The 23,096-nt window shown below is 28.7% G+C and overlaps 1 protein-coding gene across 3 annotated transcripts; it reads left to right on the top strand.

The window, feature by feature from the left end:
• The first annotated feature begins 7,572 nt into the window (after positions 1-7,572).
• Positions 7,573-21,260, top strand: LOC130667046 (glycine receptor subunit alpha-2). 3 transcript variants are annotated; one of them, XM_057468428.1, is made up of 9 exons: positions 7,573-8,354; positions 8,788-8,860; positions 9,066-9,230; positions 11,756-11,933; positions 13,411-13,637; positions 14,015-14,097; positions 15,531-15,842; positions 19,149-19,354; positions 19,434-21,260. In XM_057468428.1, exons 2-9 carry the CDS (start codon positions 8,790-8,792, stop codon positions 19,605-19,607), a joined length of 1,416 nt encoding a protein of 471 aa, XP_057324411.1. In that variant the 5' UTR covers positions 7,573-8,354; positions 8,788-8,789; the 3' UTR covers positions 19,608-21,260. The 3 variants fall into 3 exon arrangements, with proteins under 3 accessions (XP_057324411.1, XP_057324412.1, XP_057324413.1); XM_057468429.1 differs by having other exon boundaries at positions 7,574-8,354; positions 9,099-9,230; XM_057468430.1 differs by lacking the exon at positions 9,066-9,230 and having other exon boundaries at positions 7,580-8,354.
• Positions 21,261-23,096: the final 1,836 nt, after the last annotated feature.

Raw genomic sequence — 23,096 nt, 5'->3', positions numbered from 1 at the left:
GATCAGATTTTGAAGTTGATCGTATAAGTCGTTTCTGAGAAATCAATAAAAAACTAAAATAAAAAAAAATTTTTAATTCTTATTCTTTGTATAACTTGTAAACTACATGACCGATTTACCCCAAAATCTAATCAAGACTAAGTTTTGGTGAGCTCTTTCGATCGCCACCAAGTACGTTCAAATCGGTTCATCTGTTCCAAAGATATCGTCGGACAAAAAAAAGTTCACACACACACACACACACACACACACACACACACACACACACACGGACGTCCACCCGGGAATAGTCAGAATAGTTTCCTAGGACCTCAAAACGTCGACATCTGATGAAAACTCGATTTTCGAAAATCGGACCGAAACCAATAACTTCCCTTTTTTGAAAATTTGCAATTTTCTTAGCGGGAAGTTAAAAATTATCGGATTTTTTCAGTCAAAAGAAAGAAAGTCAAAATTTTTCCAGCTTTGTGACGAAATTCCCTGACTTTTCCCTGATTTTTCCAGGTTTTTCAAAAATGTGGCCACCATGATTATAATAAACTCCCCTTCAGAGTAAATCTTACTCCAAGAGCATTAAACAAATACACAGTCATCCGCTCGCATTTACTCCAGATTTAATCCACGTTCACTCCGCAAATTTTTCACAGTGTAATTTATTGAGTGATTTTTATTGCGAGTATTTTAAGTGTTTTGTTTAAAATAAATATTATTATCAATTTATATGGATAGCTGAGTGGAAAGGGAATAGTTAATGGATTTATTTGTATCGAGGGATAAGTTGTAACGGAGATAAAATATTGCGGGAGTAGAGTAAAAAATTTAGTGGAGGCGTAAAAATTATGGGATATCGAATGCGGAAGTCCGAGATGTTCTGCGGTAGTTGCTGGGTTTGATAAGGAAATAGGTGCTAGAGAAATGATAGCAATGTAGAAAAGCTCCGTATCTAAGAAGAGTGATACGATTTTTATTGGACCTCTGTGCGTGTTGATCCCACATGCTCAGACTCGATGTTTTATATATGTACAAATAATATTCTTCATACTGACTAAAAATAAAATAATATTTAAACTTTTTTTTATTCATGGATATAAATTTAGATGTTGAAATTTATAGATTATAAAAATTTAATTATTTAAAAATTTTTGTTGACCAAATTCTAAAGGCATATAAATTATTGTTAAAAAAATATTTGGGTGTAAATAATTATGATCTTATTAATTTATTATAATTGTTTAGAAAAAAATTTTTAGGATCAATTAAATTATAAGTAAATTTTAATTGTTGCGATTTGTAAAATTGTTTACACGCAAATTATTTTTAAAAAAATATCAGGTAGAGTAAAAAAAAAAAGTAAAATGTATACATTGACTTTCTATCCAATTATGAGTTTTTCAATCTCTCAAATATGGCCTATTTTTAAAAATTGATTGTATTTGCACATTTCAGTGTAAACAAAAAAAAAAAAAAAAGCTAACAAAAAGTAAAATAACTGGCAACTAAATAAAAATCCACAAGCTGACATAGAAACAAAAAATATTGACTATGTAGAAACATATGTCAACCGTCCGATACCGCGTGAGTAAACAGAGGAACATAAACACTCTAAAAAAAATATGTGTAGAAAAGAAAAAAAACATGAGGACGTGCGAATATTTAATTTTTATGCCCGCGATTATTATCGCATGGCAGAAAGAAATAGAGCGAGAGTACACGGCTAAGTAAATAAAATACAACCGCTATAACAACAAGAAAAAAATAAATAAACAAGAGTATTCACGTGCACAAATACACAGTTTGAAGGACAGAAAAAAAACATTATAAATAAATAATTAAAATGAAAAATAAAAAAATCGCACATGGTTGTAGCAATTTAACATATCAGGACTTCCTCAATTTAATGAGAAGTCAGCCAATTACACTGGTTTATATACGCACGTGTAAAAAAAATTCGTTTTAAAAATGTTCCTGACTGAACTTCCAAAATTGAGACTTCAGAACTTTGGGTTGAACATTTTTTGAAGTTTAAAATAATTATAAGTGTGAAAAAATTTTCAACTGTAGTGTGGACTTTTCTTGCGGGTTTATTTATTTTTTTTGAATTTTTTAAACAGAAATGATTTGAATTGGCAATTTTATGAGTTCATAATTAGTTCCAATCACTTGTTCTTTAGACTATTTTTGACCAAAACAAGTGAAAAAAATTGACCCCAAAAAATTCTACAAAATGTTCATAAATATTTTCAAATCATTTTTATTTTTTTTGCCTTATACCTGAATAATTTTGGTAAGAGTCGAAAATTTTTAATAATTCATAATTAATTCCTTTTTTTTTTAATGTAAAAAATTGTCAAATCAATGATTCTAAAATTAGCCAACGTCTAATAGTTTTTTGGGTTTTTTTAAAAACGATAAATTAAAAAAACTGCACCTATAGTTTTTTTAAGTTTCTACATGTGTATATTTTTAGTTTTTTTTTTTTAATTAAATTGTTGGAAAAAAACCACACGACAAAATATCCACGGAAATAATATCCAATGAATAAAATATCTACGGACAGAATATCCTGAATATTGACGTAACAAAGGGATGAATCCATCAGATTAAAATTTTTATAGTTAAAATAACAGTAGAAGAAAGTTATCAAAATCATATTTTATAAACATTTATCATTTAATTCATTAAATACTTCATGCGAAAATATATATGATTGATACATACATAAATAGGTGTGAAACATAGCGCTCTTTTTTCACGACTTTAGTGTGTTTGCAATTACAAAAATATACCCACACATAAAATAGTGTGAAAGATAGCGCCCTTTTTTCACGAATTTTTTGTGTGTGCAATAAAATATCTACGGACAGAATATCCTGAATTTGAAAATTAAATTTTTGTTGACAAATATTTAATCAATTGAATTTTTTTTGTCCGATGGATATTTTGTCGCACAGATATTTTATCAATGGAAATTTTTTTGCGGAAATTTTTTTGCGGAAATTTTTTCGCGGATATTTTGTCCACGGATATTTAAGCGTGTCACCAGATAGGGTAGAGGCCACTGCTCCATTATTGGACATTTGATACTTTATTTTAATTAATGAAAAAGTGTAAAATAAAATTGCCATTTTAATAGCGGGTAAAAAGCATCTTTGAACACATTTTAAAAATTAATTTTATCATTGTGACTTTTACAAATTATTTTATTAAAATTTTTCAAGTGTCCAAAACTGGCCCTAAAGTGGCCAAAAACGGTACCTCTACCCTATACATTAAACATTGAGTGAATCGTTTTGTTTAATCAAGGATCAAATTACTTTTGCTCAAAAAATATAAACGCGCAGGAAGGATCTACACCAGTTGAAAACCGTTTACTTTTTTATTTTTTCAAAATTCCAAAAGTGTTCATCTTAAAGCTCAGAATTGTCTCAATTTTAAAAGTTCATTGTCATGAACGATTTTGAAACGAATTTTTTTTACACGGATATATATATTATATATATATTTAATACATTGTTTAAGGTAGATTCAGTTTTTTCTATTTGTTATTACGACATAAATATTAAATAATAAAATAATTGAATGCAAATTTATGACACATTCGGAATGAAATATTTTTTTACTTAAATATTCATTTATAAAGTGATAACTAATTTTATTTATTTAAAGTATTTAATTTTGTTTTTAACGAAGGTGTCATTAAAAGCATTGTGGCAGGGGTCAGAGATTTAAAACTATAGTAGTGCCCAAAAAAAAAATATTCAAATATATTTATTTATAATTAAGTTTGAAAAAAAATGTCATATTGTAAATAATTGTATTCGAATATTTTTTATTCTGAAGTAGTAAGTTAGAAAATTAAAAACTTATGCTAGTAAATAAAATTTCTACATTACCAACAAAAAGCTCAGATGAAATAAACGCGAGCTTTTTTACTCGCGGGTAATTTAAAACTTATCGACTCACGATAAATTTTTTTAAAAATAAAATTTAAAAATTTCTTTCAACCATCAATTGCTATCCGAATTTTACTATGAAATTCAGATTTTCATATTTTTTCTAAATATTCATTTTTTTTTTCTATGAATTTTTGACGTTAGTTAAAAATATTACGGAGCTCAAATTTCTGACTAAATTTCATAACCGCTCGATATACATACTCATTAATCGCGCATTTGTCACTTTAATAATTATGTATTATAAAGATATATATAAATATATTTTTTATTACATAACGATCTGACCTCAGCCACATGAGTTTTTAAATATAAGACTACATTATTAATTAATAATAATAATTATAATGATTATTATTATTAATATTACTATTAAAAAAAGTAGCGCTATGCTAAAAATGCTTATCCTCGAGTAGTTTTCTGAAAGAAAATCTAATGCGAGGCTGTAAAATAAAATAAATGATAATTCCTAAAATTTATTTTTATAAATTTTTGGAATTTATGAGTAAAAATAATTTTTAAAAAAATATCCAAGCTCAGGGTGTTTTTGAGTTATAGATTCGACATTTTATTTTACTAATACTTGAATCATTGACTTAAAGACATCAACTCCATTCCTTAACTACTGAAATGATTAATGTGTATGTAAATAAATTAAAAAAATAAGTAAAATAAACGAATAATAAAATAAGTAGCGAATTTTGTCAAAATGACAAGATAAATAGAAATATTATTGCAGTTACTATGGGTGGCTGTAGCTGAAAAAAAATATATCTCTATTGCTGAATATTGCGAGTTTTAAAAACTTGCAAGTATCACGTCTGGTGATTATGTATATTATATTATATAAATATATAAAAAGGATGCGGTGGTAAATGAATAAATAAATAAATTGTTATAAGTTATTATAAAGACTATTTACCGAAGTGGTGGTGAATAAAATTGAGATTAAAATACTGTCTCTTAATTGGTTGTTTTTATTTCAACATTAACCTGGTCTTGAATCCTTAATATTGTAACGAATGTGAGGGAGTCCATTCCTAGTCCTTCAAGGAGGAGAAGAAGGAGTTCCTGTTCCCATCCTGAACCTGGTCCCATTCCCGTTCAAGATTCATTCAATCAAGAGGAGAGTTACATTTTTAATTTTATTTATTTTGATTCGCTAAATAGGAAAATAGAGTCACGTACATCAATTAACTTCTTAGCAGAATATTTTTTTCTATCAATTCTTAGCTCAATTAAATTATAGACTATTTTTTTAAATTTTTTTATTATCTTTGCGTTAGTCTACAGGGTTGTTTTTGGGCTATGGTGTTTTTTTTTCCCTGTAGGGTGATAGATAGGGTGTGTTGGGACCATAGCGGAATCGAACCAAAATTGTAAATGATTTTAATTTCAATTAAATTCGATTCTTCCAACACAATTTTTATCGGGACGATAATTTTATTGAGAAGGGGGTAGTGTAACGAATGTGAAACTGATCTTTTAAAATATCTGGATAACTAGAAAACAAATGCCTTCTTCTCTTGTTTTATAGAAGCGCAACTAGAGTCAGTTAGTCATATATTGACAGCATAACAGCATACATCTGTATATCAATAAACTATACCTTTCTTTGCCTTCCTTTTACTGCTGTTAGTTGTGGTGTTATCATTTCTAGTTTAAGTGTGTTATCATTGTAGTATAAGTGATATTTATTTATAAGTAACCAGTTACGAAAATATTTTTAATAATTACTGTTTAAATAATAAACAGTAATAAAAACTTAGAACCACTCTGAAAATGGTGACCCCTTTTTACATCTCAGTCAATTAGAGGGTTGCCAGATGGGGCGTATTACCACAATTTGGGCGAATTTTAGACGTGTCTTGCGCTAAAATTTTTATTCAGCGATTTTTCACAATTTCGGCTACTTCGAAATTCGCCTGTGTGATTACTAATCATCTAAGAATGAAGAAAAATATTTTCTGAATTTCTTACTGTGTTCTCGGCTTATTCCCATGTCTTCATAATTTACTATATTTCCTAATAGCCAAATTTAGTCCCCAGAAAGTTGGTATCTGTGAATTGCGATCAACTTGTGGACAACTTGACTAATATATAATATTCGTCATTTGTTATTTATCAATAGATTTTCAAAAATAAACTATTTAAAAATAAAAGTGTCTATTTATTTATTTAAAATTATTAACATTGGGTGGTTTTTATTGTTAGTGTACGCTTTTTCTGTGAGGTCACGCTACTTTCTGTTGAACACTTCTGGCAACTATGCAGCCAAAATCTCTAAAAAGTCACTAATATCTCAATGTAAATTTTATCAAAAAAATCCATGTAGGATTGCATGGAAACCCATAGGAATCCATATAGGAAACCATGGGTATTTGGATTCCCATATAGGAACTTCACACAAGAAACGATGAGTACCTGGATTCCCGTATAGGAGCTTAGATATATAGATTTCTTTGTGGAAAATTGATATATGAATCTGGGTTTCTATATACGTGATTTCTATAGAATCTGGGGTATCTGGATTTCTATGTCTATCGTCTATTGAAACGCACGTACACGGGAAAAACAATATAGTAGTAGCAACTCTGTAGGATAGTACTGAGTACTTTCTGTAAAAAAAAATTCAGACAGTACTGTATGCTATCTAGACGGTATCCACTACCCTCTGGATAGTACCGAGTACTATCCCGGACAGTAGTAGATATAATCTAAATAGTAATGGATACAGTCTAGATAGTATACAGTACTGTCTGAAATTTTTTATTTACAGAAAGTACTCAGTACTATCCCAGAGAGTTGCCATTACTATATTGTTTTTTCCGTGTATAAATAAAAGAACAGATTAATATTTCTATAGGAAACCATATCCCTATCCTAAAATTCCCACAGAATCCACTAGAATGGGTCAAAAGCCGCATAGAATCCTATAGGCTTGTATTGGTTTTTAAGCGGCTTTTAACCCATTCTAGTGGATTCTATGGGAACTTTTGGATAGAGATGGGAATCTTTATTGATAATTTTTTAACGCACTCATTAATTAATAGTTAATCAAATAGAAGTAATATTTAACCCTGGATGTGTACACTATACTGTTTCTAGGAAACGGTCAAGTTTCTAAGCTTTCAAAAAAGCTTAAAAAAATTCTGGATGACTTCTTAGTGTCTAATACATGGCCCAAGTTTCCAAAGTCAAAAATGTAAAATTCTTGTTAACAAAAATTGAAGACTAATCGAAAGACCGGAATTTTTTAAAAAATTGACTGTTTGTCCAAAGACCCAGTGTCCACTCGCAGAGTTAAAAATTGCAATAGAAAGTAATATTTAATGAAACAATAAAATTTAAGACTTAATTTTTTAAAATAATCAAAAAAGGTATAGCAGAGGTCAGGTGGTTTTCTTGGTGACGGAATCTTATTAAAAAGCACTACCGAAGTAGGTGTGAGGTAAACACTACTAGCCTACATAATAAATGACTATGTATACACTCAATAATGTGGCTTGACATGCAAAACTCTTGTACAAGTTTTTCCTTTTTTTTTCTTCTTTATTTAAACCACAATATTTTTATAGCGTTCAAGGGTTGCGTCTCTGTCTGTCTTGTCATTGCCGGCGTAATAGACGAGGGAGGTCGTCAAAGTAAGCGTAGCAGCAAAGGCAGAAGTAAAAGCATAAGCATAAGCATGTGCAAAAGCAAAAGCAAAAGTATAAGCAGTAAGCAATAGGCAGAAGCACACAACGATGAGTATAATAGAAATAGCAAGAGCCTAATCAGTTAGTCGATAGACAAATTGGGTTAGCGTTTGCGACCATGGGTGGCAGCTTTAGTGAAACCTCGAGGAAGAAGAGTCAAGTGGCGACTGTCGTGATTTAAATAACTTTAGATTATTATATTTAATATTGCATTGTATAGAGAATAAATGATTTAGAAGAAGATAATAAATAGAGACAGACGGACAGACTGAAGAAAGAAATAAATAAATAGCTATATATTGTCTTTTGCTGTCTTTCTTTTACTCACATTAATACTCACACTTACACCTGAACTCAGACTAGGAAATAAGTATCAGTCTGGCGCGTTCCAGTTATTATTTGTTTATCAGTATTGAATACTGTAAACAATTAAAGTTTTTCAAGTGGAGAATGAAAATTAAACGACCCAGATGAAACGGACGTGTCTTTATTGTTATTATTACTATTGTAAAAGTTTATTATTTTTTTCCCGAGATAGTAAAGTTAAGAGCACGAGTTTAGATACTAATTATTCTTACAATTACTGTTTTTTAATTATTTACTGATATTATCGAGGCGACGTAATCGCCGTGGTTTCATAAATTATTCGTATGTGTCAACGAAGCCGGGACCCTGTGGTCGACGATTTGGAAAGCCTATTGGGGTAAGGAATTTTTAAAAAACTTTTATTGCGCTGGTTAGATAATTAGTGAAATTAAATAGTTTTTATTAAATTTATTACGAGAAAGATTTAATGAAATTTCAGTTTTTTTTATTTTTAAATTTTAATCTTTTTACTGAAGTTTTAATTGAACGGGAAAAACTTTTTTTCTTAAGATATTTTCTTAATATATTTTTTATAAAAACTTTTTTTTTTACCGGATTGGTATCAATGATTTTTAAGAATAATTTTTTTCAAAATATTTTTACATGAAATAACAAAATTTCGACATATTTTTTAAGTAAGACTTAAAAATAAATTGTTTTTACATACTTTTGATTATGACATCATCGGAATGTGAAAAATAATTTTCTCTAAATAATTTTTTATGAAAATTAATTAACACTACTAAAAAAAAATTAAAATATTATTAAAGGTATGACGAGGTACTATCTGATGATAATTTGCTGTCTCTACACCATCGTAGATATGGGATCTCTACATTTTTCGTGAGTACATGTAACCTGTGATAAAAATGTAAAATCGATTATCGTCGATGTTATCGCGCGTTTCCTAAAAAAAACAAAAAATTTGTATTAAACCCAACGATTATTAACGAATTTAAATTACCAACCCACTGAAATAAATAAGAATCAAACGCGATAAGATCGCCGATTATCGATAATAGGTTAAATTTAAAAAAAAACCCCGTAGTCCCGTCATACTCCCCAACTGTTGGAGTTTCAGCGAGAAAATATGCGAACCGGTTCTTTCAACGGAGGTAGAGGGCTGGCATATTAAAGTCAATAGTCTAACGTCCCGCACGATTCGACTGTCCGCAAGAAAGCGCGGGTACAGATTTTTTCCCAAGATCGAAAGGTAATAATCACTCACACAGACAAACAACAAACGACTCTTGAGTTTAATTACAATCCGTCACACTAAATCCGCAATTTGTAACTTAAATTTTTAATTTTTAAAAATAATTAGCGCTTTAGTAATAAATTAATTATTAAATTAAATAACCGACACCCGATGCGGAAATAAATAATATTTTATTGTCTGATATCTCAATTAACTATCACTATGACTTTATTTTACATCACGTGTCAATATATATGTACAAGCTCCATCGTGGAACTTACTCAGGGGTATTTAAAATTTTTACGGCTTCAATGATACTGCATGAATTGATCGAGAATCTGAAATTATTATAACAATATTAATAAATAGGCTGACCTAATAGGGCAAGTAATAGAATTTATCATTGAGGTTTTCAAATTTTTTCTTTTTAAATTTTTTTAAAAATACATCTAACAGTTTTCAAGTTAATTTCTTTAGAAATCGGACTATTGCAATGGATCTCATGATGGAATTATCAAAGAATTTTGCCAGCATATATTTTATTTTACCTAGTAGAGTCAAAAAATACCATCCACTCAAAAGTTTATGTATATCTATGCGATGTAACGCGCCTTGTCATCACGTTAGCGCCCGCAATTCTTAACGGATCTTCATGAAATTTTATCCACTTATTAATTGGACAGTTACCTTGATCGAGATCGAAGATGAGCCTAATCGGTCCATTAGTTTAGAAGTTATGGTTCTTTGAAATTTTTTTTGATTTTCGTAAAGATGAATTTTCTTCATAAATAACTTTCGAACCGAAACTGATAACTTAATTCTGTAAAATGTAACTTGAAGTTCATACGATTAGCTTTGTTTTTCATTATATTACGTGTTTTTTTAAAAATAATTTCCAACAATTTGATGATCTCGAAAATTTCACCATAATTTAAAAAGCTTATTTTTGCAGCTTAGTCTTTTAATAACTTCTGAATGATAAGGCATACCTCTATTCCTTGAAATTCATGTTGTAGCTTCTAAAATAAGTATTAATTACACTACTGTAGCGTATTTTTAATTGAGTAGTTCGTTTTTTATCAAATTTAACAAATTTTTGTATTTAAACAAGAAATTTTCCTTTTCATTCCGGGTAAGGCCGGGTGACTCTTTTTTTCTAGTGGTCTATTTTTCAATTGGATATTAAATGCATCGGTAATTACACTGTAAAAAATCGGGAGTGAATTCGGAGTGATTACGGATTTTATTAAAACCCGAATCCACTTTCGTCACTCGGAGTTCTGAAGTCTAAAAAAAATCATTCGGCACACGAACTAAATGGGAAGTTTGTTTTTTAGGAGTGATCCGGGTTTTATTTCAATCCACGATTATTTTGGTTCGGAATTGAATAAAGAAACAGTTTGCTCCTCATTCACTCCGGATTTAATTCGCGTCTACTCCGTAAATTTTTACAGTGTAAATTATTATATAAAACGAAACTTCCATATCTTTAATTCATTTTACCTAAAATTAATTATAGAAAAATTTCCCTGATAACCACACTCTAAATATAATTGCTCAGCAAGTTGTGCAGTAAAACATTTTCGGCTAACTTAACGACAAGTTTCTGACAAGCCTCGGCTGGATAACACTTGCGTGCAAGTTGATGCGAATCAGCTGCCGTCATCGGAATATAATTTGACAGAAAAACTTGCCGTCGATTTGAAGTAAAACTTTCAATAAACTTAACGTCATTGTCTGACAGTAACATTTGTAGTCAAATTGAATTCAACTTACAGACAATTTACTGCTAACTTAAAGGTAACTGCTTGCTCTCCAACACTTTCCTCTAAGTTGGCTTCAGAATACGGCAGTAGCTTGAAGTTAACTTGTGGTTAAGGTGGCTATCAGGATTAATGTACAATTTTTTCTATTTTATCGACTTACTCTTAAAAAAGCTGTTTAGTCATTTCGATCAATTTGACGTCAAATTAACATCAAGCTGCTGTCAACTTTTGACTACAAATAAACGACAATTTGGCGTAAACCGCCCGCTTTTCAAATCCAGAAAATTTAATCTGCGTAAAAGTTGCGGGAAAAAAAATTTGCATCTAAATTGACGACAAGTTTGCGCCAATTAATTGTACATCAGGTTTTTGTAGTTGATTTCACGTCAAATTTGGGCCACAGATTTGCGTCAACGTGCAGTTGTTGGCTATCAGGGTGTCGATTAAATAACGACTTTACCGTTAAATGTTAATACCGGCGGCGGTAACACGAGAAAGCTCCAGATCTGGATTAATCTAAAAAAGCTCGAAAAATATTTTACCACAGGTTGAATTTCTGCCGATAACTGATACTCCGATAACTCATATTATCATGTAATGATTATTCACATAGATATATTTATGTATAGATAATAATTTATATGTAAATATATTTATATATACATATATTCCCCATTTTCTTATCTCCAACACGATAACTTATAAATGTATGAGTAAATGTACGAGAATATGAACGTGGGTTTTGTTGTTGGTTCTTCGATTGTGATATCGCAGAGGAGTGGAAGTAGAGGACTACGGCAGAAAAGAGGCTTCCCTATCGCTCAGGGATATTCTTCCTTTGAATCCGAAGCAATATGACAAGCACAGGGCGCCAAAGTTCTATGGGCAACCCACCATGGTCTACTTTCACGTCACTGTTCTCAGTCTCGATTCAATAAATGAAGAATCGATGGTATGTATTGTTTCCACACTAACAATGCGTGACTAGTTTTTTTGTTTTTCTATTTCACTTTATTTAATTTATTAATATTTTTTGTTTCTGTTTTCTATTGAATGAAAAAATTAACGGAGTTAAGGGGGACCACTAGTGTGATTGCCTAAAAAAAAATGATTTTTGGGAATTTTTTTAAAGAAAACAACTGCATGAAATGTTTTAATGTTTTAGGGATATATTTGTGGTCATACAATGAATACAAGATTCAATTTTTGGACCGAAAATTTCAAAATTCAGCGAGTTATTCACTATCTCCCAAGGCTCCAAAAAAAAGTCCCCCCATTGCTGCAGCGATAGCGACCCTCACAGTGTATGAAATCAAAAAACCAAAAAGATCATTAAACTAGAAAGTATTTTCTGTACCATGACCCTCGGGCTAAGAAAAAAATTGAAATTTAACAAAATGGCGGAGTTTAAAAAAAAATTTCAAACTCCGCGCGAAAATTTGATGGTTCTTGGCCTGCCAAAATTACATTTTTGATTCGGTCGGAAAACTGGAGGTTCATGGTACGTAGAAACATATATAAAAGAAGCTGAAATTCGAATCAAATCGATCGGATGATTTGTCTTCGAGTCATAACTGCAGCAATTTTTAAAAATGTATTTTCGAGAACCAGAAGCGGCTGCTCTTTCGATGACTGTAACTTAAAAAAACTAGTCGAAATATGCACTGGAAATTTTAGTATCTTATTTTCGAAGGTATAGACTATCGAAATATGCAAAAAAAAATTATTTTGTCAAAATTTCACACTAGTGGTCCCCCTTGATACCGAACAATAATTATTGAGTTTCGTGGAGTCAAATTAAAATCCTGTGAAATAAATTTTGAATCTATTGAAATGAATTATCATGAAATTATAGATTTTGGAGTTAACTAAGTTAGGAGTTTATTTTGATTACCAAGAAGTTGATCGAAATTTTTTAAAAATTTACTTTAATCAAAGCTTATATTTAAAAACTAACGGAGCTTAAAAAGTGTAACTAAACTACAGATAATAATTGACTCCGAATTCTTAAATCTAAAATTTTTACACTAGGGAGTTAACTTTAAGACTGATAAATTTTATTTAAATAATATTTTAAATATAATAATCAGTGGAGTTAAAAAATATTTATTTAAAATAGACTCCGTATTAACTCCGAATAAAAAATAACTCCTATTAAAAATCGGAGTTCAATTCTATTTGCAACTTTTTAACTATGGAGCTTATTCTCGCACCTAAGGTATTAAAAATATTGAAATTCATGTTAGTAAAGATCTAGAGTTCAGAAATTACGGAGTTAAAAGTTCCAATTAAATGAAATTAACTTGAAATTTGATGTTAAAAATTTCTTATAAAAAATAAACAAAATTGAAGCATTAGTTTTTGAAGGTTTTGATTTTGAAAAAGAAGTTTCTTATGAAAATAAAAAAAAAGTAATAATTTTTTTTTAGACATATGTAGCTGACATATTCTTAGCTCAAAGCTGGAGGGATTCAAGGCTAAGGTTACCAGAGAATATGTCAGAAGAATACAGAATACTGGACGTCGATTGGCTCCATAACATATGGCGCCCTGACTGTTTCTTCAAAAATGCAAAGAAAGTTACTTTTCACGAGATGTCGATACCAAATCACTATCTCTGGCTTTATCATGACAAGACTTTGCTCTACATGTCCAAGTAATTTTTTTTTTTTCATCATTTTTTTGTTAATAACCAGCTCTCTTTTTTTTTATCTTTCCTTACGTTCTTTTCTTATTTCCCTGTTATTACTTTCAATCGTAACTGAACTAAAAAATTTAAAAAGAAAGAAGACAGGAGTAGAAAACGTAGTAAATGAAAATGAAAAAAAAAAAAGTGCATTAAGTCGTAAAACATAAACTGAGCACAGAAAATTTTTTATAACTTGTAAATTCTTATTTAAGCTTTCAAAAGTAAATTCAATTTACAGCTTAACTTGGAGTATAAAAACATTTTTCTTGTGTACTTTTTTCTTATCTAGTAGTGTATTTTAAGTAGATTTTTGGCTTGAGTTTAATAAAAATATTTTTTTACAGACTTACACTGGTTCTCTCGTGCGCAATGAAATTTGAATCTTATCCTCATGACACTCAGATTTGTTCGATGATGATAGAGAGCCGTATGTATTTATAGTTGTTATATATTTATTAACTATTACAAATAATTTATTTACTTATTTTTTCATCACAGTTTATTAAATATACAATTATTTTTTAATTATGAATAATCAATTACGAATGAACGCGAATTAAATCCGGAGTGAATGCGGAACGGATGACTGTTTATTTATTTATATATCTTCGGAGTAAAATAAACTTCGAATCGGAGTGAATGCAGATTTAAATAAAATCCAAACTACTCCGATGAAAAAACAAACTCCTTATTTATGTGCGGAGTGATTTTTTTTTTACTTCGAAACTCTGAGTGACGGAGTGAATTCGGACTTAAGTAAAATTTGTAATCACTCCGAATTCATTCCCAATTTTTGATACTGTACTGGAGGCTCAAAGAATTTGAAAGTATTTAAAAGTGCACTGCAAAAAATCGGAAGTGATTGCGGACTTTATTTAAATCCGAATTTACTCCGTCACTCTGAGTTCCGGAGTTTTAAAAAAATTACTTCGCATACGGAGTAAACAGAGTGTCGGTTTTTTTCAGCGGAGTGATTTTGGAGTGATCAGGATTTTTTTAAAATCCGCATTTACTTCAATTCGGAGTTTTAATATTAAAATAAACTCTCTTTCGGAGTTAATTTCACTCCGAACTGAAGTTTCAAAATTATATTAAGCTCCCCTTCGGAGTAAATGTTACTCCAAAAACAATAAATAAGTACACGGACATTCACTCCGATTTTACTCCGTGTCCACTCCGCAAATTAACAAAAAAATTACTTTAAAAATAATGAATGTGTCAGTTACTTAATAATCTTTTTAATTAATAAAAAAATTACAACTACTATTTTATTTAAAAAATACAAATATAGAGCTCGATATTTTTTTTATTCTAACCAAATGACAATAAATTACTTTTTTTTATTTTAATAAATATTTTCCCGAGTGTGTAAAAATAATTTTAATTTTAATATGACCTTCAATACTTATGTTGAATATTTTTTTTGACAATAAACATTTGTCAAGAATAATAGCCCGAGATCTTACAAATTTTATTACGAGCCTGAAAAAAAAATGAATCAATATAATCAAGACAATAATAAATGAATGCCAGAGCAGTAAACATTTAGATGCGGTCTTCCCTAACTTAAAGAACAAACTTAAATTCAAAGTGTAACAAAATGTGTCCAAAGTAATTAATAACCGACAATTTTAATTAAAGCATCCATTAGTATCTCTCAATGTCTTATCTTTTCATTAATATTCCCGACCACACAAGTCACATCCAATAGAGTATCGTCGATTAATCTTACTCCAGCCCACACAATTGTTTGTCGACTCGTTAAAATATCTATAAATTAACTCGTTAGAATAAATAACGATGACATAAATAAAAATAATTATATACACTAATACTGATAATTTATTATTCAAAAATTAGTTTCGCACACGACCCAGGACTTAGTTTTCATCTGGAACATAACGGATCCGCTGGTTGTGAATCCTGATATTGAACTGCCGCAATTGGACATTGCAAATAATTATACAACCGACTGCACAATCGAATATTCAACTGGCAATTTTACTTGCATTCAAATAGTATTCAATTTGCGACGTAGACTTGGTTATCATTTATTCCATACGTACATACCTTCAGCGCTAATTGTCGTCATGTCCTGGATTGCTTTTTGGATAAAGCCTGAAGCTATTCCTGCACGGGTCACTCTAGGTGTTACATCTCTTCTCACTCTAGGTAATCTTAAATATACATCTATATATATTTATAGAAGCAGTTGACACAACGAATCTTTTATTTGCCTTGAATATCGAACAGTTATCCAGTAATACCTGATACTGATTGCATTGATGCTAATTCATTGCTGTGAAATCTTATATCTATGAGTTAATATTAGGACACTGGGGTATTGCGTGATATTTAAGCGAGTAATTAATTTTTGTCGCTTATCAAATAAAATTTATTAATATTTTTTACAAAAATTTTTTGTCTAAAGCCAAATGAATCGTTTATTTGAGAAACCCCATAAGTCAACAAAACAAAATTTTTCAGGAAACACAAAAAACATTTTTTTGGAAAAACTTGACATTAAAAAAATAAATAAATAATTGAATACAATAATGTTAGCGTCTCAAAAAAAGATTCCAACAAGAAAAATTTAATTTTTTAACTGAAACTACTTAAAAAAATTATTTAAAGTTGATTGACTTATGGGGTTTCTCAACCAATCGGAAAAAAAAGTTATAAAATCATTGTTTTTTAAAATGTTTCCACTCAAATCATTTATTAGACTGATAACATGAAGTATTAAATATGTATTTGAACTCTGAAACTCAGAAATTACAAAAAATTGTAATTAATTTAAACATTTTAATTAGTCATACAAAAGTCAACAACAAAACAACATTTGAAATTAATTTCCCAAAAAAGCGCGAATTTTAAATAAAAAAAAAAAAGATTATTTTTGTAAAACTAAAATTGCATATTTTTATTTGAGTCATTGACTTATGGGGTTTCTCAATTAAATGAAATTGCTGTCACCCCGTTAATTTTTTTTTAACGCTGATTTGATGCATATTTTGATTGATTTCTATGGAGGGACATCCAAAGAACCCAAAAATACAAAAAACCCAATTTTGTAAAAAACATGACTTATGGGGTTTCTCAAATAAACGATTCAAATAAGAAATTGTTTTTTTTCTTAAATTTTTTTAGATGCTCCATTTTATCTATAAGGGAGAGGGGGGAGGGCGGAATGGGTTACCCCCAAAATTTTGTAAAAATTTCTGTGTTGAAATGTTTTTTTAGACATTCCAAAATCTCATTTGTAAAAATAATTGAGCATTTGAATTTTTTTGGAAAATTTTCGTTTTTGTAAAAAATTAGTATAAAATAAATTTGATTTTTTTTCTTATCAATTTACGATAACAGAACTCCTGGTGTCAAATTACTTCAGATATGTTTAAATAATCAATTTGAAAATATTTACAATTTTTTAAATTTCGAAATTTAATTAACTTTTTATAATTTTGAAAATTTAATTTAATCAAATTTATTTAATATTCAGAATTTTTTTTTCAGCTGAAAATTCTTTTTATTTATTTTTAACATAAAAAAAAAAAAATCTAACGTATTTGAGTCCTCGAAAACTATGTCCTTAAGTACTCCGTTTTGCCCCCTCTTCTCCTACAGTACTTCGTATTATTCAAAACCTCATATTAATTAATCAAAAAATAAAAATAATTTTTTTGTTTAAATGAAAGGTTTAAGGCTCCTTCTTACCCCAAGGATCCATGCTTCGGTCTCTCCTATATATTTAACCACCTTCATAAATAATACTTCTATATATATATATAAATCTTTTATTTTCTGTTGACCTGAATCAAAGAATAAAGAAAAAAAAATCGGCATAAGCTGTCACAACTTTGACCTTAGCTATATTTATATACGTCTATAAATTTTATACGCATATGTATTTATGTGATTGAAACTATTTTATTTCATTGAATTCTTGTTATGCTTTCTTGTACATTCATTTCAGTAGTTGACACTTTTATTTTATTTACTTTTCTTGTTTTTTTTTTTTTTTATAGAGTATAGTCAATCAAGTGTTTTGTCATTGGAAATCGAGTATATTTTTGATGAATCGTAAAAATTGTATTGATTTAAAACACAAAAGAAAATAATTTTTTTTTATTATTATTATTTTTACCTGTCTGTAAATATTTTTACAGCCTTAACGATCAGAGATTTTGAAACTTTAGTTCCTAAGCTTCTTGTTCTTACAATAAGAAAGAAAATAAAAAATGTTAACAGTACAAAGGGTTAATAAGAGAAGCTCGTGTATAGTATAGAAAGTTTATACTTTTAAGTCTGCAGTTTCTAACAAACTATTTCTGTACCAATACCATAGTAAACTTAACGCTGTACCTTATGGATTTTCTTGTAAACTCAATCTTAATCTTACTGGTTTAAAATTTAATCTATACGTTTTATATTCATTTATTTTATCGTAAGTCATATTTTAAAAAATACAAAAATTATCAAAATTAATCGCAGAAAATAGAAATATGAAAATTATATCATATATGTATGGATTTAAAATTTATATAGATGTAAATTTACAACACCCGTATGAAAATAACATATATGGTCAAAATATATGTAAAAATATATGATAATTATCAGAAAATATATGTGGCGAATTTAACTATATTTTCTGATATATTTTTTTTTATATTAAAAAATATAGTATTCATCATATACGAGTCCGTATATGTTTAGCATGTATAAAATATTTATGTCAATCATATACAAAAAATATATTTTCATCATATATGAAAATATGTAATTCTTGTCATATACGAAAACTATATTTTTATCATACATAAAAATATATATTTCTATCATATACGAAAAATATATTCTGATCATATATAAAAACATATATTTATATTGTGTATGGAAAAAAAAACTTTCTTATTCGTATGACTAACTCCAATTGAATTAGATCTATATTTTAATATACTCTTTAAGTTGCAGTTAAAATTTTCAAAATTAGTTAATTTGATGCGAATATATATACCCATATACATATACATACACCCAATAAAATATATGGTGCCATATATAATATAAATTATATGCTACCATATATTTAATTTTATATAAAAATTATATATTTTTTGAATATAAATGGAAATATATCAATACAATATATTATAAGGTAAATGTAAATGTATATATATAGCTGTATATATATAATAGTATGTATATATATAAACAGTATGTATATATATAAATGTAAATATTTAGCTTAATATAAAAAACATATAAGTTACATATATTTACTACTGTACATAATTTTATATTAAATCGACCAAAATCTCTATATGATTTTTTATAATATACAATATAATATATCATATATTTTTTTGTTGCAAACATATATGATTTTATATATTTTAACAATATATTGTTTTTTCATACGGGTAATTACTATAGATGTTAACACAATAATAAATTTTCATTTTTTTTTTAAAGCAACTCAAAATACTCAGTCCCAACAATCATTACCACCAGTCTCATACGTAAAAGCCATCGATATATGGATGTCGTCATGTAGCGTCTTCGTATTTCTCTCTCTTATGGAATTCGCAGTCGTAAATAATTACATGGGTCCTGTTGCTACCAAAGCAATGAAAGGATACTCTGACGAAGACCTGAGAGAATCAATAGATGAATTTAAGGTACTATACATCCAACCTTTTAACCTAGTTAAATAAAAAAAAAAAAAAAATCTAAACAAGTTTAAATGAAATTTTTTAGACTCCAATGAGGCCAGAATCGAGAAATCGAAGTCCAGTGAGGCCACTTAGTGTCCAGTACGACACTTGCTGTCAAGGAAGAGCGACAGCCATTTTAATAGATAAATTTTCAAGATTTTTTTTTCCTTTTTCATTCGCTATTCTCAATGTCGTATACTGGAGTACTTTCCTTTAATTTTTTCTTTCTTAATTGAAAACAAAAATAATAAACAAATAAACAATAATAATAATAAACAACATCTCAACGTCAGAGATGGAGTACAATAAATTACTCTAGAGTTTTATATAGACCCGTGTAAAAAAAATTCGTTACAAAAATGTTCCAAAAACAGTTCTGACAGTTAACTTCCGAAATTGAGACAATTCTGAACTTTGAGTTGAATATTTTCGGTACTTTATAAATAATTACAGGTGTGAAAAATTTTCAATTACAGTAAAACCTGGTTATAAGTTACTGTTAGGGGCTGCAGAAGAGAAATTTCTCGGAAATGGCTTTCTCTTACTTCTATCTTTTACTCGGCAATCGCTCGGTTTTCTGCATATGTGAGCGTCGTATTTGTGTTTGTGCCCGCAGTCCTTTTATAAATTAGTTGACGTTTGTTATTTATCTACGTACATATTTTATTAACATAAAAGGACTGCAGAAACAATCTCCTCCACGACAGTCGAAAAACTTCATTAGTGAAACTGGAGTTCGGGTACCATTTTGAGACGAGCGAAAAAGAATAGAGGAGAAGTAACTTATAGCCGAGTAACTTATGACCAGGTTGTACTGCAATGTGGACTTTCCTTGTGTTTTTTTTTTAATTTTTTAAGAAAATTGATTTGAATTAACAATTTTGTGAGTTCATAAAAAGTTTAGAATTTGTTTTAATCACTCATTTTTTGGACTATTTTTGAACGAGTACGAAAAGTCAAAAAGAACTGACTTTACCAAAAAGTTCTAATAAAAGTCCAAAAATGTTCATAAATATTTTTATTTTTTTTTGTTTGCCTCATGACTGATAATTTTGATAAGATTCAAAAATGTTCAAATTTCTAAATTAATCCCGGGTCATAATATCTAGCCTCAATCTTGCCTCATCGAACCCAAGTCAGCCTCACTGAGTAAAAAAAGCATTTTGAGCCTCGAATGATGTTCAAAAAGCCTCAATGAGCCTCCAAAGATGCACATAGATCCTCAATAAGCCTCGATGAGCCTCAAATGAACTTAGTCTCGACTATGTAATTTAAATTCGATTAGTATTATTTGAGGCTTTTTGATCACCATTTGAGGCTCATTGAGACTTTTTGAACATCATTTGAGGCTCAAAATGCTTTTTTTACTCAGTGAGGCTGACTTGGGTTCGATGAGGCGAGATTGAGGCTGGATATTATGACCCGGGATTTCTTTCTTTTTTTAAAGTTCATCGAACCCAATAGTCAAATTATTTAGGCTCAGAAAAAAAAAAAAAAAAAAACCATGACGCAGGAACAGCCTTCGCCAGTTGAAAATTTTTCACTTTCAAATTTTTTTAAAGTTCCAAAAATAAAGTTCACAATTGTCTCAATTTTGGAAGTTCTGTCATGAACGTTTTCGGAACATTTTTGGAACGATTTTTTTATTGCACGGGGATCTCAAAAAAAATAATTATCTATTTAAATACAAAACTAAATAATTGTATTACTGATACTTAAGACGTAGAAAAATAAAATGTTGTTTTGAACAGCATTAATTTATTATTTATTATTTATAATAATTATTTATACATTCCTTACCTTGATAATTAACAAATAAATAAATGGGACAGGTTAAAATAAATATTAATAAAACAGCGATAACGTGAATAAAGACAGTACTTTATTTATTTTTCCATATATTTAATCTTTTTTTTTTATCGGTTCGCATATCTTAATAAATATATTTTCATTTTTCATTATTATTATTATTAATAATTAAAGTGGTTCCTTTTGCGAGTGCTTGTAGCATCAGAGCCCCCTATAAATGATCGATCTACGACCGATTATTAGGTTTCGTGCTACGCACTAGAAATAATATAATAAAAAGTATACTTTATTTTAGTATTTATTTATTATGTATATAATTAATTTATTAATAATTATTATTTCTGTCGATTAATTTTTATTTATTTATATATATTTATATTTATATTTTTAATCTACGTTTGTTTTTATCTCGTCGTTTAATTCTCGAGACCGAAACGTCTTCTAGTCTAATTATTATTATTTTCATAATTTAAATTAAGACAAATAATTGATTTAAGTACTTAGCGAAATTTAGTAACTCTGTCATCGTAATAATTTCAAGAAGAAAATTATATTTATTTTTATTTTTTTTCTTAATTTATATTTTATTGTGCTGTAGATTTATTAGTTAGGTAAATTACAAATTATTATCAGTAATGAAACAAATTTTATATATACAAATATATATATATATATGAGAGAGTGGGGCACTATGAGATACCCGAGGCATGACGAGATATTTTAAAAATTAAAAAAGAAAAAAATTAATTAAGAATTTTATTATTGATCAAAATTAGTCTCTTTTTCTATACGAAATTTGGCAACTTCTATATTACGGGTACAGCTTTAATTGGTAATTTCAAAGAATTAAGTAAATAAAATACACTGTAAAAAATTTCTGGAGTGAATGCGGATTAAATGTGGAGTGGATGACTGTGTATTTATTTAATCCACTTGGAGGAACCCGGGTCGTAAAAATAACGACTTTGGCGTAATTTAAAAAATTGTAAATAAAGCACATGGAGAGAAATTTCAAGTAAACATGCCTATGCAACATAGTAATGATACATTAGGTACTTTATAGTTTGTATTACGCGCCGCTCTTATATGACTGCTTATGTAAACTAAAGAGTAATGTAATTATTACTATGCTGCATAGGCATATTTACTTGACATTTCTCTCCGTGCAAGTTTAGCAAGACAAAAGCAAGTGAAGTTTAAATTCCTTTTATTGATAAATTAAAAAGATATTTTAAGATATGAAATCTCATTTGGTTTTGACTAAGTAGTGTTACTTAGTACCGATTTACGCCAACTAAGTCATATTTAAGTCAAGTTTGACTTGGATTTGACTTAGTTGACTTTAATTTAAGTCATTGAAGTCAAACTTGACTTGAATTTGACTTAGTTGACTTAAATTTTCAAGTTAAAAAATTAATATTGAAGCTAAAAAAAAGTAAGTGTAGCCAAAATCAAGTTAACTGAGTCAAATGCAAGTCAAAAAATTATAGCAGTCAAAATCAAATTGATTAAGTCAAAAGCAAGTCAAAAAAGTCAATATTAAGTTATTTTTTAGACTCGGGAAAATTTACTCCGAAGGGGAGTTTATTTTAATATTGAAACTCCGGTTTTAAGTGAAATTAACTCCTAAATAAAGATTAATTTAATATTAAAACTCGAAATCGGAGTGTAATCAAGTCCAGATCGTTCCGAATTCACTCCCGATTTTTTACAATGTAGTTGTGCTTGAAAAACTTATATTTATTGCAGACATAAATTTATATTAGCAAAATTACTTTGGTTAAGTAAGAACTAATTTTGACATAACGATTTTTTTTTGTAATTTAGGTTACAAAAGTACGTTTTTGTACCTCCACCTGATATTGTTCCTAGCGGATTTTTTCGAAACTGCACTCTA

The sequence above is a fragment of the Microplitis mediator genome, chromosome 4 (assembly GCF_029852145.1).
Source record: "Microplitis mediator isolate UGA2020A chromosome 4, iyMicMedi2.1, whole genome shotgun sequence".
Taxonomy (NCBI): Eukaryota; Metazoa; Arthropoda; class Insecta; order Hymenoptera; family Braconidae; genus Microplitis; species Microplitis mediator.
This window is presented reverse-complemented; position numbering and strand designations above follow the sequence as displayed.

Excerpts from the sequence above, each read along its gene's own strand:
- LOC130667046 (XM_057468428.1), top strand. The coding sequence starts at position 8,790 with ATGACGAGGTACTATCTGATGATAATTTGCTGTCTCTACACCATCGTA. Across the intron at positions 8,861-9,065 it reads ATGGGATCTCTACATTTTTC|TCCCGTCATACTCCCCAACT; the intron begins GTGAGTACATGT and ends AAAACCCCGTAG. Across the intron at positions 9,231-11,755 it reads TTTTTTCCCAAGATCGAAAG|AGGAGTGGAAGTAGAGGACT; the intron begins GTAATAATCACT and ends GTGATATCGCAG.